At 43.5% G+C, this 19,765-nt stretch overlaps 1 protein-coding gene across 4 annotated transcripts in view; it reads left to right on the forward strand.

The window, feature by feature from the left end:
- TTYH3 (tweety family member 3) overlaps nucleotides 1-10,652 on the forward strand; it is a 64,027-nt gene extending 53,375 nt beyond the window's left edge. For 3 of the 4 annotated variants that reach the window (XM_072120325.1, XM_072120326.1, XM_072120324.1), the window contains one exon: nucleotides 6,333-10,652. In XM_072120325.1, coding sequence (XP_071976426.1) covers nucleotides 6,333-6,370 — 38 coding nt within the window. In that variant the 3' untranslated portion in view covers nucleotides 6,371-10,652. Of the gene's footprint in view, nucleotides 1-264; nucleotides 371-6,332 lie in introns of all 4 variants that reach the window. The other variant, XM_072120322.1, reaches the window with a different exon arrangement.
- The last annotated feature ends 9,113 nt before the right edge of the window (nucleotides 10,653-19,765 follow it).

Below are 19,765 nucleotides of genomic sequence, written 5' to 3' on the forward strand. Positions count from 1 at the left end.
CATGCAGTCATTTTCAGGTACTGATCTTCGAGAAGGTGTAAAGGCGTCTGACCTGGTCCAGTGTCTGTTGGTTCCTCTTCTCCCGGTCTTCCCTCCTCTGTGTGCTCCCTCCTTGATCCAGGGCTATTCCTGTAGAGTGATAGCGCCCCCTCTTGCGCACACATGGCTGTACAACTCACCATGATGTGTCGGCTGCACTATTTCATGTTTCATGCACGTTCAGGCTCCACTTTCTTTTTCTCTTTCTTTCCTGCGACATCACAGTTGTATTTGGCTGCCATGGACAGTAGCAGCCATTTGAGCTGGCAGCTTAAGCCCTCGGACAGTGCACGGACGTACTGGTAACAGCGCTCTCTATTGGAAGGAACAGGTACTGAAACCAAGGTCCCCCTCCCCTCACTCACCCCTCTCCTACTCCTCTACCCTGCACTCGTCTTCTCCCTCTTCTTCCTCCTTCTGGGCCAAAACTGCAAACTCCCCAAACACTAGAACCGAAGCCCGAAGAGGGACAGTGGTGATCAGATAAGACGCTAGCAGGACACTATGGGGATCAGATATGGTGTAGCAGGACACTATGGGGATCAGATATGGTGGAGCAGGACACTATGGGGATCCGATATTCTGTAGCAGGACACTATGGGGATCCGATATGGTGTAGCAGGACACTATGGGGATCCGATATGGTGTAGCAGGACACTATGGGGATCCGATATGGTGTAGCAGGACACTATGGGGATCCGATATGGTGTAGCAGGACACTATGGGGATCCGATATGGTGTAGCAGGACACTATGGGGATCCGATATTCTGTAGCAGGACACTGTGGGGATCCGATATGGTGTAGCAGGACACGGTGGGGATCCGATATGGTGTAGCAGGACACGGTGGGGATCCGATATGGTGTAACAGGACACTATGGGGATCAGATATGGTGTAGCAGGACACTGTGGGGATCCGATATGGTGTAGCAGGACACTATGGGGATCCGATATTCTGTAGCAGGACACTGTGGGGATCCGATATGGTGTAGCAGGACACGGTGGGGATCCGATATGGTGTAGCAGGACACGGTGGGGATCCGATATGGTGTAGCAGGACACGGTGGGGATCCGATATGGTGTAGCAGGACACGGTGGGGATCCGATATGGTGTAGCAGGACACGGTGGGGATCCGATATGGTGTAGCAGGACACGGTGGGGATCCGATTATGGTGTAGCAGGACACGGTGGGGATCCGATATGGTGTAGCAGGACACGGTGGGGATCAGATATGGTGTAGCAGGACACGGTGGGGATCAGATATGGTGTAGCAGGACACTGTGGGGATTAGATATGGTGTAGCAGGACACTCGGTGGCGGATTTGGGATTTCTGAGTAGGCCTCTACTGCATAACTCCACTTTGAATGGCAGAGCAGGGAGCCATCCTGTATTACTGTATTGGCATCCTCAGGCTGTCAATGCAAGACCCACCCTGATCCCCAAGCAATTGTCTGAGAACAAGTCGCCAAAGGCCAGGCACCTTGTACTATACATGTCCCCAACACGCCATGCAAAATATATATGCCATGTATTCCTTAACTCATCCCTATATCCTATCTAATGACCCCCCATGTGCCCAGTCTGTGCCAAAAAGTTTCTTCTTGGCCTACGCTGCCTCAGTATGTGTCAGCCCACCGCTTAGAAAAACCATTGGGCATAAAAAAAGTGAAAAAAATTAATGTAAAATATATATACACAAATAGACACAAACTATACATAAAGTACAGAATGCAGAAAAAAATGAAAAAAATAATAATCAGTGTAAATATCCCTGCAGACAGTGGATAGGACTATGATCTGCCAGGTCTGCTGCTCCCTTTATCTTCCTCATGGATAATGATGCCAGTATTGTCTGGCGTTCCTCCTCCGTTGTGGCGGCTGTGCCAAGCCTGCATGTTCCTGACCTGGCGAGACGGCTTCTGCTTGTCACAGATTTGTGTACAGCTATAGCATCCATCAGATCATCCCAGAAGTGTCTCTGCCTGTGGCTTGTACCAGCTTTCTTCTAGGAACAGCGCCACCCACACTCCATGGTTGCTGCCTGGTATTGCATCTCAGGAATGCAGATACAGATATACCGAGTTTGCTCTGTTTTAGCCAGATTTCCATTTTATTTTGAGAGTCTGTTATTTAACGTATGAAGGTATCAGGTGGTCTTCCCCCAATCATGTGAATATTTTTACCTGAATTAAAGCCAAAAAATGGCTACAAAATTTAGCTCACATTTTTCTCATATGATGTATTTAACAATTTTTTTTTTGAAAATTAGTTTTTCATGAAGCTTCTCTCTAACATGGCAGGAAATGCTACTTTCTTTCTCTGGGAACAGTCTCCTGTCAGCGCTCACACCGCTTCTGACATGCAATGAGAAGTACAACATTTTTACAAGGTGTCTCACACTGGATAAGTATGGAGAGGGCTATCTAACCTAAAAGCTTCAATAACAATCTTCTTTAATAGAGCCATATAATACTGATATACAAAGATATAACCCCATATATAGCTTCATATTGTAATGTAGTAACATCCTGTAATGGAAGGAGATTGCTATTGAGGCTTTTAACATTGAATAATGAATGGACTTGTGGCTCCCTATACACTATATACTCTGATACCAAGAGCCCCGAGTTTTTATTTTGTGCAGCTCAGAAGCAGTGTGAGTGCTAACAGCATACTGTCCCCGGTGTCACGGAAGGAGAGAATTTATGAAAAGTTGTTTTAATATTTCAAAAATGTTTATATATGGTATGGGGAAAGTTGGGGCAGCCTCTTGCTGGTTGATGGATAACCCCTTTAAAAGGCGTTTGCAAAAATGTACTAAAAAGTTCAGCCCTTTTGCTATTCAGTAGTAGCAGCACTCTACTCTTTAGGCTAATTCCAGTTCAAACCATTGACCTAGAACAGTGCTGTTGTATGAACCTTTCTTCTTGTCTCCTTCCACCCCCTGAAGTTGGCAAGTGAGACAATATACCACTGTACTGTGCAGTGCGCTTGCCGACATCCACTTGCTTCACTGAAATATAAATCCGGTCATACCGATTTATTTTAGAAGCTCTCTTTACTAACCTCACTGACCACTGATCTGGGTGTAAGACAACTGACTACAGGAGCCCACGCAACTTTATGTACAGGAAGCCAAGTGGATTGTTAAAGCAGTACAACTATCCCTATATTGTTCCTTTCTATGCCTCAAAGTTTCCACATTCCATTAGTAAAGTTGTCAAACCATCTAGAATTATATATATATATAGCGCCATCAAATTATGAAGTGCTTTACAGATTCTGGGGAACATACAAATAAAATAAGACATCATCACAGAGTAATAAGTCATACGAAACAATAGGAGTGAGGGCCCTGCTCGCAAGAGCTTACAGTCTTTGAATCTATGCAAATGGCCCCCTTTGACGCTACACCTTCACTTCCTGTAACTAAAGAGAATTCCTGAGGGAGACAGAGCTTTCTCTTCAGCCAATCACACACAGCAAGTGTCTCTTTCAACCCCTCCCTCCGGAATTCTCTCCAGCAGTCACAAAGCCAAAGTGTGAATGATCGGTGAGATGAAGAGAACATGCCCATAGTCAAACAGTAAGTTGGAGGTGCTTCGGAAATATAAGCACATGAATATGTATTAATGGGGAGTCCTCTACATGGATTGTGCAAGCTTTCAGGCATGGGGAGGAACAATATAGGGATAGCTGTACTGCTGTATAATACCAGATTTTATAGATCTATTTGTTATTGTAGGTTAGTTTGCTGGTTCCATATAAGTCCATCCCTTTTAATAATGCCCTACCACCCCTATCCTCTCCTTAGCCAAAGAGTGAGCAGTACATCAGGGTATCAGTCCTGTAAAACCACAGGAGGGGCAAGTCTATCCCCTGTATTGTTGCATTGCCTATTTCTAGGTCTTGTGATGCCCATACATAATCTGTGGGTGCCTCTGATTACTCGCCTTGCGCCTACAGGATGCAGATGTTGCTTCAGTAGCTGTTCCCCATCTCTCCATGATCCCCCTCCCCCACTCCTCTGTACACGACCTCTTTGTCCTTGCTTGATCCCTTCCAATGGACTCACGCTGTCTGTGCTTCTACCATGTCTGGCCGGCTGCTGTGCTTCATGATATTCGGCTTTGGCTGTGGCCGCCCTGGCACTTGGCGGAGGGCAGAGCTGTGGCACCCGCCCGCTGCATGCATGAGGATGATCTCCGCTCGTCACCCTCCCCCCTCCTCACCTTCCTCCCGTGCTTGTCCAGAACTCCGGACCTGTAAATTGTTGGTGTTTTTCTTCTCTCTTGTTTCCTTCCCCTCCGCAGGTGTTAACACATTGACCTCCATTCCTGCAGAAAACAATGAGCATTCCGCGGATTTCCTGTCATCTCCCTCCATTGTTTTCATGGCTGTTGTTGTGTTACACTTGCTTTCAGGTGATCCAGACATTATAGGTCAAGGATTAGATTGAAGAGACTTTCCCCAAATTTTACCTAATTTAAACTACTATCCGCTTCAGGTGGGGGATGAAATGTCCTTTCTAGAATTCCCTCTTATATGTGAAATCTGGGCTGTTTAACTATAAAATAAAAACTTCTCCAAAGTCATGAGAAAGGAACATATTCAAATTGAGATGAGTCAAATTTGGAGGCTACAGGTCATTAGAGCGTCAGAAGTTCCTATCTACAGTTCTATAGCACCTAGAAGCATGCTGCTGGTGTCATAGTAAAGATACAAATCTCATCTTTCAGATCACATCAGGATTGTGGTTCTTTGAGCTAGAGAACGGCAGATACAGACAGTAAAGCACACAGACGCATAAACAAAGCTATAAACGCATAGCTCACATTTCCAGCTATAATAATAATACAAGCTATGTTTTTAAATGCCCGTATTTCCAGTTTTGTAGATCACAGAACCACAAGTCTGATCACAAAGATGATTTTATATATTAAATGACTTCTAGGTAATAAAGAAACCAAAAATAGAAGCTACTGAAATGCTGCCCCCCTCCAGCTTCTAAAAGGAACTCTTCTCGGCCAACAAATGACTTGTCTCTGCTCATTATCACATGACTTTGGAGGAGATTTTTTTTCTAATAGGTAAACAAATAAGATTTCCCATAAAATTTTAGAAGGGACATTTCATACCCGATCTGAGGGGGCTGCTATTTTAAGAGGGGTAAAATCTGATGGAGTCCTTTATTTCTGTGAAAATATCGGTCTTTGACACGGTCACTGGTGCAACACAAGAGACAAGAGGTCACGTGAAGATCCATGTGTATAACGGAGGACGTGACCCATTGAAGTTTTTCTCTATTATACAGTAATGATATCTCGTCTCCTCCATGTGGTCTGGTTGTGGAGTACGGTCATCCTTGCTCCGTGGCCATATTTCTTGTATTAGGAAATTTATTGAATTTTTTTTTTTTTACCTTACAAAAAGATGCTGTTGACGGATCTTACTATGGCTTTATTTTTTTAATCGAGGTAGTCTGTGGCACCCGCCACGTGATTTATAGGAAACAGAATATTGTAGCAGAACAGAGAACGGGATAGGAGATGACTGGATCATTGAGACCCTCTATAGTTATTAGAGTCGTGGACTGTGGGCCCCAGTGGTAGGACCCCAATCTTCAAGCTAGGGTTTTAGTTTAGTAAAAAATAAAAAAAAGTTCTCATTGGACATTGATACCTTACACACAGGATGGGAGATAAAGTTCTGATGACTGGTGGTCCGTCTGCAGGGACCCCGCAGGATCAAATTCGACTTGTGTCCCATTGATTTCTATGGGGCTGTCCTATTCAGTATGGAACGTCTGTGGAGCACCTTAGTTCCCCCGATCTGTCAATCGTAGGTGGGTCGAAGCAGTTAGACCACCACAATCCAATATTAAAGTGTGTTTTTAAGGACCTTTTATGGGACTAAAAGTCTCGACCTTGAATGTTTGATCAAAGGGGGGTCCGTCCCAAGGTGAAGCACTAGGCACAGTTTTGCATACAGCGAGGGTCATGACCCCTCGTTTGGTTGTCTTTAGAGGTCGTTCCTGTTCTACTTGTCGTTGGCGGTAGATGAGACAACACACGTCTTGTGTCTGTATTATACAATGTTCATCAGAGTCTTTTGTTCCGTTTTCCTACATAACACAACTCCCATGTATCCACCATTCATCACCGGGGGTCACGTGGTCATCATACCGTAGTAGGGGAGTTGAGCATTGTTGGTTCTTCCGATGAGTGGGTTCTCATTCCCTTATATTGGCCAATGTTGACTGCGCTAATTCGATGTTCTTTTTGTCCTTCAGTACACGTCAAGCATGAGAGCAAAGTATCTGGCTACTAACCGCCCAGAATCGGAGGCTCGCTAAGAGGCGGGCAATACAAGACGTCTTCAGCCAGATGTCCACCTTCTACAGCCCCGGACTCCTCCTGCTGTGTGGTTCAATGTGTCTACCAATCACGTTGGCGTTTCTAGACACCCCCTACCCATACTCCTCGCCTTCAAACCCCACCTCCTGCCCACCGGAAGAGCAAATTGCATGGAAAATGTGGAATCACTTGGGATGTTCCTCGCTAACCTCAATGAGGAGCTCATCTCGTATCTTCAGTCCAGGAATCTTAACCATTTATATCTCTGTCTACAGAATTCTCCTCCTTCTCTCCGTTTTTTCCCTTTTTCGACAGGAATCGATCAATTTTCGTACAATTTTATTATTTAATATGTATGGAACTTTTTTTATTTTGTATATGTTTTTGATCATCTATGTTTTTAACGTTGCCTTTTTGTCCCCAGACCCCTGCACAAAGCCAATGTTTTATTCCAGTATTATTTGTAACCTCCTTTTTTGAAACCACTTCATGTGATTAATATTGATATTGAATTGTTTTCTTAGTAAAAATGCACTAAGCAGTGAGCAGGGCTGGCAGCCGTTTTGTCACCAATGACCAGATTATCTGCGCACGTTCCAGATGGTGGTGGTCACCTCATGCTGCATCTAATCCCTGTGGTTCAATAATCTGTGATCTGATTTGTCTCTCTTGGTCTATACTGGAAGTTTACCAAATTAAAGAGACGCTCTACCACTAGAACAACTTGGCTGCTTTCTTCCAGTATCGGCCCCATACTTGCCCTATGGTCGTGTAGGAGTGGCTGAGCGGTAGAACCTCACAAAACCTCTCTATAAATGTGGCACTGTTGTTGAAAGAAAGCAGCCGTGGATTTATGATCCTAGAAACCCCTTTAAATTCCATCTCAAATATGTTTGCTACCTTCACATAATGTAACATAGCAGTAGATAAACATTTTCTCCTGTAGGACCCCTGTGTGGGTGACCGCGCCCCTTCCTGTGTGGGTGACCGCGCCCCTTCCTGTGTGGGTGGCCGCGCCCCTTCCTGTGTGGGTGGCCGCGCCCCTTCCTGTGCGATCAATCACACCCCTATGTGCGACTGACCATAATTTTCCTTTACATATGCCGTACAGGAGACTCCCCACGCTGCACTGACTTGTTTTAGGAGAATAAGGTACTTGATTTAAGGCTTCTTCTTCAGGATACAATAGTACAAAATTTGATAGTTGAATCTAGATCTTTGGTTAAATTCTGAGGGTGACAACATTAGGGAAGTGTGATAGGCATCATAGAACAAGAAAGATTGGCTGAGTGAGTCAAGCTTTCGGGTCAGTACTGCCCTTAACCTCCTCTTTACGCTGGTGTGAAGTAGAAACCACTGTAGCCCTTTATATGAACACAGAAATGTTTGCATTTTAGAGAGGACCTTTCACCAACTCCAGATCTTTCCAATCCATGGGCCTCACTCCACAGATACCAGCGCGGCTGGAAAAATTTTTCCATACCCCACCGATTCTGAGTAATTTGTGCCTATAGTTTCGGCACCTAGTATGCAAATAAGGATTGTTCCAGTCAATTCTTTGGTCAAGGGATTAAGCAGCCTATGGTGGTGTGATAGAGGCTGCACCGGTATCTGTGTAGTATATGCTTTTTGATGATGTGGAAATGGTGAATGCTCCTCTTCAACATTTTTGCCAATTGTGTTCAAAGGGCAACTAAACCCTAAAACCACTACGTCTCCGCAGACGTCTCATCACCCGACCCCCCCCCCCTCTTGTATTGTTTGTATCTAATAATTGATCTACTTGGCACATATATAAATGTGATTCACTACTTCTGGATAGATGCGATGCATAACCATCCAAGACCACCATGTTTGGATTGGCAAAGGATGTAATAGAAGAGAGGGGGTGACCAGAAAACATATTTGGCATGTCCTCTCTGCCGCCACTCACGCTCAGTGCTGACCGACCTTCTAATTGCCATATACAAGTCTTGCTTTATTTGACGTCAGGACGGACAGCTTGGATTTTTTGGGTCTTTGGACCAAATGTTACAAAAACATTTGTCTTATTTATTGCTTTTTAACAATGAGATTAACTTGAGGAGGACATATCCTTACAGCAGGAAACCTCACCGCCGACCGTCGAGACGTCTACAACTGGAGATCTCCAGCTTCTACTTTCAATGGTGCTAAAGCTGCGCAGCCTGATCATCCGCTGCCAGAGAGCTTTGCAGAATAGTCATGAGATTTTTTTTTTTTATGTTGTACAGGTATCCCCCCCACCTCGTAATGGGATGTGAAATGTACATCGTCAATGTACCGCACCTCACTGTTGCCATGAACTTGTGCCATTTTTTGGAGAAAACAGAAAGACTCCTTTCCGTGATAAAGGATACAATATGGGCGAATCTTAAGAAATTATTTTACATCGAGTCTTAAAGGCATGGGCTGCAGGATACAAAAACTGAGCCACCTTGGCCCGATTCAAAGATCGTGACGGACTACCGTGCCACTTCATTTAGGAAGCACAATGCTGTTTTTGGCACCTGGGTTTTCACTTTGTGGTTTCCTATATATATATTTTTTTTCCCTCCATATCCTTGACTAGAGCTGCCGAGATGGAAGACATGAGGCCGTTCTAGGACAGACATCTTGACAAAATGTGAAATGTACATAGCATGTTTGACTCTGTGTCCCCCCCCTGTAAAAGATTGCCTTGTAGTTGTATAAGGAAACCAACTCAAGACACAAGAAATCTTGAGATGATGACTGTAGTGTTTGTGTCCTCTTTGTGATATTAATAGGTTCAACTTGCTTGCCGGTCTTAAAAAAGAAAAAAAACACGAAAAACCTGGGCGTAAGTCTAGTCTTTTTCCAAATAATTTTCATTCTCGTAAGATGCCAGAGGAGATATCTCATGAATCTGGGTTGCACATTTACTGTAAAACGGCCCCTTGTAACTCAAAGTGTTAGGCTAGGACATCGATTGATTTTGGCCTGTTTTATTCTACTTTAGGGATTCTTAAGCTTAAAATTTTGAACATTTTTCTATAAAATTGAACCCAATATGAACACTCTACCCCTGATCAACTGTTCTCAGCATCGGATAAAGTTCGAGTAGAACAGGAAGTAGACAGCTCCATTTCCTGTATAGTGGTCAGACCAGGTTACTGCACATCAGCTGCCATTTGTTTGAACAGTGGGAAAGCTTCAATGACTTAGTTTGGCCACTACACAAAGAATGGTGCTGTCTGATTCCTTTTCTATTCTGTGGGAATAACTGATCTTTTGGGGTGTGTAATGTAGGACCCACATGTCTGACATTTTTGTAGAGGTTTCGCTGTTGGTCTTAATATGCCTTAAAATTACATAGAGGCCTGAGTTACTTGGATGTTGGATGTGCAAGAATTTTAAGTAATTTGATTGTCCGTAACTCTCTGGAGGACCCTGCACACCTGAGGCCTCTGTAAGGCCCCTTTCACACTTGTAAGTGTGATGCATCAAACTATGTCACACTGACAGCATGCGCTACATGGAACATCGGGACCGAACGCAGAGCAACCGGAACCAAACTCATGTCAGCATGCCAGTTCAGTTACGGTTGTTCGGGTCGGACAACGTTAGTGGGCGCTGTGTAACGTTGCATCATTGATCACGGAGGGTCCCAGCAGAAGGACACCCTGTGATCTATAGAGATTGTTCTAATCCAATGGGATTATCAAAATGAATACTCTGGGGTTATCCAGGGAACTATAAAATCCTACTTCAACTTCTGGTTTTGTATTGCCAAGGGGTCACATGTCCCGCCCCTTCATCCCTCCTCCAGCCTATAATGAATAGGCCGACGCCTCTCTGCATCGGTGTGACAGACAAGTGGGCCGGCTTAGTTATTGTACAGAGAAAGGCGGGGACAAAGTTGTTAGACTTTATCCATTCCATGGTTGAAACTGGACTGGAAGGTCCTGGTCCAGAAGAGGGTTATTTCAGTTCCCTTGATATCTCTTTTAAAACATCACTCACAAAATCTTTGTCCTATACCTTATCCTATTGTTTCTGCTAAAACAAAATGTAAAATTGATGAAGAATTTGGGGATTGTATAAAATCGGATCATATGCCAATAAGAAGCGGGGACTAGAACAATATAATTGGGGCAAAACACTTTTATAAATAATATTTTTTTTACATTCTAGTGTCCAACTAAGTATCACATGATTAACTTCCATTTTCTGTATAAATTTTCCTGTTATATTTAATAAAGAAAATCATTTTTAAATGTCTGGGGAAGTGAAACCCTAAAGACTCCGAGATGACTTAATTTTCTTAAAAAAACAGTTGGGCCCAGCTACATTTTGCTGTGGGTTGACCTTGGGATGGGTTCTGGTGCCTTATATGTGCTGGGCCTTTGGCAGGAGGCAGTGATCCGCTATGAAATTGACCATTGCTTTCTGGTAAGTTGCAACGGAGAAACTTGCTGCAGAGAACTCAGATCACAGCAGTGTGAGGACACGCCCCCAATGCACTAAGAAGCTGGAATATAAATTGATATTTCACAGTCCTGCTGCTACTAAAAACATACACAAAGGTACAATCATACAGATTTCTTTAGGGACAATGGGGCAGATTTACTTACCCGGTCCATTCGCGATCCAGCGGCGCGTTCTCTGCGCTGGATTCGGGTCCGGACGGGATTTATTAAGGCAGTTCCTCCGCCGTCCACCAGGTGGCGCTGCTGCGCTGAAAAGCATCGGAACGCGCTGGAGTTCACCGAGCCGGGCTGAGTGAAGGTAAGTGCAAGCTCCGCAACAGTTTTTTTTTTTTTTAAATGCGGCGGTTTTTCCGAATCTGTCGGGTTTTCGTTCGGCCACGCCCCCCGATTTCCGTCACGTGCATGCCGATGCGCCAAAATCAGATCGCGTGCGCCAAAATCCCGGGGCAATTCAGGGGAAATCGGCGCAAATCGGAAATATTCGGGTAACACGTCAGGAAACCGCGAATCGGGCCCTTAGTAAATGACCCCCAATCTCTTAACTTTCCGGACATGAAAATAGAGGCAAAATTTAATCTGTACCTAACCCCACTCCCTAGGATCCTAAATGTTTAATATACCTCCTATTAGTGGTCTAATAACTCCAGTGGGAGGCTAACACAGTATGCATATCAGTGCATAGATATTCCATCCCCTATACCCCGTATATCATCAGATCCTACAACTGTCCTGCTATGGGGTCTTGGTGGTCTTACACTGGGGTCTACTATTGGGTTATTCTTACCTGGTTTGTAGACCACAACTCTTTATACAGACACTATCTAATTTTCTTTCTAAAAGAAGGAAATAGGAATGAGTATACAGAGTATAGAAGGTTGGGGGCTCCGGAAATGAAAGCCTCCTTCCGTAAATATAAATCCCTGGAGTTCCCCTCCTCCATCCTCAGAGGTCGCCTTACTATCTGAGGAGGTTTATCAAAAAATTTTGAGAGCAAAACTGTTTCAGTTGAAGTTTATAAAATGAAAGCTGAGCTCTGATTGGTTTTCATGAGCCACTAGAACAGGTTTGGTCTCCGATCCTCTTGATACAAGAGGCCCATCCAGTTGTATAAGGATCGGGGGGTGGGGGGGCAGGCATCCCTACACATTATACTTCAGATTACATGTATAGACTACACAGATACACTATATATGCAATTCACACATACTATATATACACACACATTGTATATACTCTACACATACACCATTTATACATGATATACTGTATTTACACTACAAACACTGTGTGATTAATACAGAGTTCAGCAGACCCCCATAGCCCCTTAATAAGAAACAAAGAGTAGAGAATTTTTTTTACCCTCATTAGGTTATGGAGAGTTCAGCAGCCCCTGCCCTCCTTAGTACTGCAGTGTTTAGGGGGGTCACCCTAAAAAACAATAAACCCTTGCCCGGCTTCTGGTGGTACAGGACGCAGGTCACATGATACACGACACCTAGGTCACTGAGAGTGCAGGCAGAGTGCACAGAAGTGTCTCTGCCAGCGCTGCAGTCATAATCCATTTCATGGACCAATCTGGAAGATGCAGGCCTGGTGGTGGTTGCACCATGGGTGACCGTGATTGTTATGCCACTTGCTTATATCTTATAGTGGGGAGATTAATTAAATATATATATAATCTGAGTGTATATGTGAATGTATGTATGTCCACTAAACAAATTGACACCTTTGCATTTACAATCCAACATCTTGCACAGCCTCATCCTATGACTCCGGGAACATCTAAGATTGTGCTTTGGAGTGGAAATTTTTACTCCGAGCTTTCTAATTATGTGCCAAAAAATATGCTTTTAGAGAGACAATGGCAGTGTGACTCGCTGTAGAGAATTCTTGAGGGAGGAGGGAATGAGGGACCTGAGAGAGACATTGGCTCTGTGACTTGCTGAATAGAATTTCTGAGGAGGGGGGGAAGAGGGAGTTGAAAGATGTTGGCTGTGTGACTTCCTGAAGAGAATTTCTGAGGGATGGCAGAATGAGGGAGTTAAGATAGACTTTGGCTGTGTGTGACTCGCTGAACAGAACTCCTGTGTGAGGAAGGAATGAGGGAGTTGAGAGAGACATTGGCTGTGTGACTTGCTGAATAGATTTTCTGAGGAGGGGGAAATGAGGGAGTTGAGAGATATGTTGGCTGTGTGACTTCCTGAAGAGAATTCCTGAGGGATGGCAAAATGAGGGAGTTAAGACAGACATTGGATGTGTGACTTGCTGAAGAGAAGTCCTGAGTGAGGAGGGAATGAGGGAGTTGAGATAGATGCTGGCTATCTAGTAGTAACTAGAAGTGTTTTTTTCCTTTACGCACAAGTCACTGTAGTCAGCATGCGGCCAACCTCATCATCCAGGAAGGAAGTAGTTAATTTCAGGCACACTTGCCACATTTTAAAGCCTGCGCTTTTTCCTCTGAAGCCACGCCTCAATTCTCAAAATCGGGACCCTCTATGCCTGAACAGTTTAGTGTTTAGTGTTATGATGGAAATGATGAGCCTGTCCTGTTTGGATTTGCAATTTGTCAAGTTTCTGCATTTCAGTGGGGCATGAAGGGTGGAGCGGTCGGCCTGGAGTGGGCCAGTGCAGGGCGTTGCTGTCCACATGCCTGAGCTCTCCTTGCAAGGGCCTGGCGTAGAGATAAGCACTGCGCAGGCCCTCGCCGGATACATCAAGAAGCAGTGGCGGGGCTGTCATATGATAAATAAACCACGTACAGAGAACACCATACTGCAAGTGAATGCAAGTATCTTTAGAGGCGTAGTGTGGAGATGTGCAACAAGAAGCTAAAGATATGTCACCAAATTCTTCAGTAAGAAGTCAGCACAAACTTCTGGACCCCATGGAGCGGATTGTCACTAGTGAGTTATTAGATGCAGCTTCTAACTGTGTTATCATATAGTTTTGTTTTTCAATTTATTAAAATTTTTCACAGTGCAACCTATGGCCTTAGAGAAGCTAATAAACGAGGCAGACTGGTGGTGCAGGAATCTGATGGCTCCCTGCTTCATCATTACATCCAACTCCTACTTCTGCTACAGAGGAAAGTAGGACATACCGAAAAACCCTAAATTGTGCCTCTGAATTCGGGACAATTGAGGCTATGGCCGAAGTGTGACCCTAGGGAGTCTCTCAAAGACTCCCAGACATGACACTCTTAAAGGGAGGGTGTAATAGAGAAGCAATGTATATGTAATGTACAGAAATACAGAAGTATTGCAGTATATTGTGGAAGCGAAGGTGAAAAATTTATAATTTTAGTCTTGCAATAAAAAAGAACCAAAAAGTTGTTTTCTTTTTAAAGGAAGAAAAATGATTGTAATAAATAGTTTGTGTGCAATTCTTCCCATAACCTGCAGATGGCGATGAATGAACATAAAATTACCGAAAACTTTACTTACTCAAAGCGACTCACATTTTTCTGATAATGGGATTAAAATATTTTTCTAATATTTCCAGGTGGCAATCAAATTCCTCACATTATGCCATTAGGGAAGTTTACATCAAGTCTTAGGGACAATGTTCTCTACAAAAACCTCACTAGTTTTTGTAGCAATTTTATTTGTATGAAATAGAAAATCTGGACAACTCTAGATGCTACGTATAATCTCTCTTTATGGATATCGTACAATAATCCTTTTTTATAGAAGAGACCGTGCAGATACCCTGGCATCACAATTTGTAGGTACATTGTAGAGACAACATGTGGATTTGTGAAGTGTCCAGCAGATGGCAGCACACCACCAGAAGCTGAGCACTAGATCAGGGATAAGATAAGATAATCCTTTATTAGTCCCACAGTGGAGAAATTCACAGCGTTACAGCAGCAGAAACTATGACAACAATAATATTAGGGATAAATGAACAAAAAGAAAAGGGGGATAAGGGCCTTATTAAAGGGATCATGCTCTTCCAATTTACATGGGGAGATGTGCTCAGTGTCAGGGCCCAGCAGTGCATTTGGACACCTCAGACCTTACAGTAGGTGCTCCACACCCTCTTGTGGCATCTAGTACAGGGGATGTGTCCCCCTCATCAGGTTCAGATCTTTATGACAACGTCTCACACTCAAGACTCATCACGGCAGAATTTGCCCTAAGAGTTCTTCAGCTCTTTGCAACATATCTCCACACTTTGCCCTTAAATATACCACAGTCACTTACAGCATGGTGTCCTCTGGATAACATCTATGAGATAAAATATGAATTCTATTACATAGAGCATCTCCCCCTTAATATATAAACGGCAACCGGAAATTATATAGAGCACCCACATTATATACAGTACCCTCTAATGTATATATAGCACCCACATTATATTCAAAACCCCTCTAATGCATATACAGCACCCACACTATATACAGCACTCCTCTTATGTATATAAAGCCCCCATATTTTATACAGCAACTCTCTAAAGTATATACAGCCCCCATCTTATATATAGAACCCCTCTAATGTATGTACAGCACCGCTCTAATGCATAGACAACCTCCAACTTATATACAGCACTCCTCTAATGTATATACAGCCCCCACCTTATATATAACTCCCGGCTTATATACAGCACCCCTCTAATGTAAATACAGCACCCACCCAATATACAACCCTCCCCTAATGTATATACAGCCCCACCTTATATACTGCATCCCTCTAATGTATATACAGCCCCCACCTTATATACTGCACCCCTCTAATATAAATACAGCCCCCACCTTATATACTGCACCCCTCTAATGTATATACAGCCCCCACCTTATATACAGCACCCCTCTAATGTATATACAGCCCCCACCTTATATACTGCACCCCTCTAATGTATATACAGCCCCCACCTTAGATACAACCCTCCTCTAATGTATATACAGCCCCCACCTTATATACTGAACCCCTCTAATGTATATACAGCCCCCACCTTAGATACATCCCTCCTCTAATGTATATACTGCCCCCACCTAATGTAAATGCAGCACCCACCTAATGTATATACAGCCCCCACCTTAGATACAGCCCTCCTCTAATGTATATACAGCCCCCACCTAATGTATATACAGCCCCCACCTAATGTATATACAGCACCCCTCTAATGTTAATACAGCACCCACCTAATATACAACCCTCCTCTAATGTATATGCAGCCCACTTTATATACTGCATCCCTCTAATGTATATACAGCCCCCACCTTATATACTGCACCCCTCTAATGTATATACAGCCCCCACCATAGATACAGCCCTCCTCTAATGTATATACAGCCCCCACCTTATATACTGCACCCCTCTAATGTATATACAGCCCCCACCTTATATACTGCACTCCTCTAATGTATATACAGCCCACCTTATATACAGTGCTCCTCTAATGTATATACAGCCCCCACCTTATGTACTGCACTCTTCTAATGTTTATACAGCCGCCACCTTATATACAGCACCACTCTAATGTATATACACCCCCCACCTCATATACAGTGCTCCTCTAATGTATATACAGCCCCCACCTTATATACAGCGCTCCTCTAATGTTTATACAGCCATCACCTTAAATAGAAGACTGCCTAATTGATTAATTTGTATACAGCACCTTCTGAAATAATCTTTGTATACTGTGCTGTTGTAATTAAATTAAATTTAAATAAAATTTAAACTATTGCCCTTTTATTCATTTATATAGAATACCCTCATAATTGTTTTCATTGTATAAAGCCCTCCTAATGATTGATTGCATTTACCTACTAGTACCCACCTCCCAGTGACCTGTTGGCTGTCTCTTCTTCAGCGAATACTCCAGAAGGACGCAGGGGCAGTGGTGTGTCATAGAGCGGATGCAGGGCTACACCACTCTGCATCGTACATGGTATCAAATTGGTGCCCTTGAAAAATGAAACTCCACCTAGAAAACCAAGTATGTACTGGAACTAGGCCACGTTTTTGTGTTGAGCTTGGGGTAAAGTAAATGCAAAGCTACACAAAGACAAACTGCAACATTTTGGGGCTGTTTTTATGTAAAAAGCGAAGAAGACATACATTTATTTTTAGATATAATTGGTTACAGCTGATAGCGGAGGGTGCGGTGAAGGTCCAGGCTTCTATTGTATGGTAATGTAAGACAAGTACTAACAGAGCATAACTACACGTGTGTCCTGGCACATGGTGCCATTAGGAATAAAGGAAAGAATGAATCGCAAAGATTGGATCTCTTTCACTGGATGTGGTTGTAGGACCCATCTTCCATCATAGGTGTAGGTGTGGGAGATGATCTTCTTGACCTGCCATCTGCTGGTGAATACTGGAAGCGCAGGAAATGATCCTAAAGAGAAAGATGCATGGACTTAAAGGGTGAATACAGTCTTGTTAAAAGGAATACTCTGGTTATTTCAAGTTATACCTAATATACAGGTAAGGGGAGGCCTTGCGGATCAGTGGTGGTCTGACCTAATATCTCAAATGGTCATAAGAACAGAGATGCCTTGTACCCCATGATTAAAAGGAGTGCTATACAAAAAATTGCTATGTACCTACCAGGGTGTGGGGAGAGTGACTGAGCATGTGTGACCACCAGGACTCATTAGGTGGCCCTGCACATTGATATACACAATAAACACTAGAGGGCGCTGTACTAAGTTTCATTACTTCAACAGCATGGGGAATGTAACTATCTGCCAATATGTATACATAAGCATGATTTATGGGGTGACAACCCCTTTAAGTGAACAACTTGCTCTAAATGCCATGGAATTTGTACAAAAATACCACGCACCCCCCTTGTCCCACCAACCTAAATGTCATCCTCTTATGTGATTGAGGAGTCTTTGGCCTTCCCTGGACATTAGGACCCACTGGAGGTCTATGTCTATGTCTCCTATAGCCACAACCCAAGATTGACCTGAACCTAAAGTCTCTGAATAGTTTGAAGTTCTAGAGTCCTAGAATAAGAAGAATTTGCAAATTATACAAGTGAAGAGGGGAGAGGAACCGTCCCCATAGGCTGCAGTGGATGGAGGCTTCCTTCTTGTTGGGAGCCCTATAATTATCACAAATATGAGAAGATTTATGGGAAATCCAGCAGCAGATGGATGACTACACAAAGTCCTGAATATCACAGAGGCACAACCTCCAATTCTCCTGATCAGGGCCGGTCATGATTGTCACAACTACACAGATCAGATTTTTCTTTTACAGAGATATCTCTTTAAGGCTTAAAGCTACAGGACACCTATAAATAAACACATAAAGAATTTGTAAAGATTAAAACATAACGCCACGTTACGCAGACGTCTCACTTTGCTTTCAGTCAGGAAATGAAGTTATTTTTTTATCGTCCTGTGAAGCTGAAGCTTCTGACATGTTCCTCTGTGACATGACATGGCTTTTCCTATACGCACAAGTCACCGCAGCTTGCGGCTAACCTCATCGTCCAGAGACGAACTAGTTAACTAGAGCAGACGGTTTACACAATGCATCGTGTCATGTTATCAGCTCTCACTTTTGAACACTTTTGATCTGGATTTTTTTCAAGTTTCTGCTTGCTCAGAATGAGGCAAAATGTTACTTTTGATTCAAAGTTGTGATGAATAGGGAGGTGGACCAAAATGGGGGGCACTCCCTAGAACTCACTCTCCTAATACCCCTTATGCACTTATTTAACCTTCTATCTCCTCTCTGACTACTTTAGGGCCTTCAACATACCTGGATCATGGACTAAAAATCACTCCTGTGATTGGTTAATTAACAAGGACCGCCCCTGAGGAGCCCTCTGAAGTCTGACGGATCCAATGTTCCTATGAAGATCTGATTATGTAAACTATTGTGTTCTTTTTATTGTACCTTTTCTCTTCTGTAAGTCTTAGGATTCCCAGTGGACCTTGTTACTGCCGATTTGACACCCCCGATAGACATAAACAATATATTTTTTTCAAATGTTATTTATGTATAAGTAATATATGTCCTTGTTTTGCACTCAGGTGAGTAACCCAATGATATTATCCGTCACCTTTGCAGACAAAATGATATTTGTATTGTGCTAGCTCTTTATTACCACCATACAATCCATGGCGCTGCGCTTGGTAGTGAAGAGACTGCACCCCCTATCCAAAACGCTTTAGTCTCTGATCAGTAAAGGTGAAAGGTGATGGGTGCTGGTGACCCTACCAATCTGATCCTAATGATAGGTCGTCAATATTATGTCCTGGACAACCCCTTTAATGACCTAGTTCAGCCACCATGATGGAGAGTAGGGGACTATGTTGTTTTTGAACCTTCGGTGTAAAGTCTTTAAATCACTTCTGGGTGATAATAAGAAAATTAGCACCTTGTGCCCGGTATATACATGCATGCTCAGGCTGGAGTGGCACACTTTATATAAGGACCCCCTGCTAGAGACCCTCACAACCAAGGCATCAAGGTGGGACAATGACACTGAGGTGGGAAGTGGTGGGAAGGACATAAGGAGCCCGACACAAGTGTCTTCTTCATGGCCCCCAGCTGCCATGTGACAAAATCCACACCCAGGCCTACAGAACATTGAGAAAGCCGGGTCACACTCATTCACCTAACAAGGTGACAACACATGTCCAACAACAATAAACACTGACCAGAACCTTCCATCGGGTTCCCCTAATTTTAAAATGGAGAAAGAGTGTCTCCCCCTCTGGAGGACCCAGCATGTCCATGCATTACATGGAGAGTCTATGAATATTTATGGACAGAGTGTAATACTCATTTTCACCTGCAGTGGTGCTGCTGAGAAACAGAACACTTCTCACTCATATTACAGACAGTCTCTGGGATCCAATAACGGTTCACCCTATACATAGATTTTAATTATCTCTCAACAGGAGTGTATCTGGTTAAAGGGATCAG

Source organism: Engystomops pustulosus, chromosome 8 (genome assembly GCF_040894005.1).
Source record: "Engystomops pustulosus chromosome 8, aEngPut4.maternal, whole genome shotgun sequence".
Classification (NCBI taxonomy): Eukaryota; Metazoa; Chordata; class Amphibia; order Anura; family Leptodactylidae; genus Engystomops; species Engystomops pustulosus.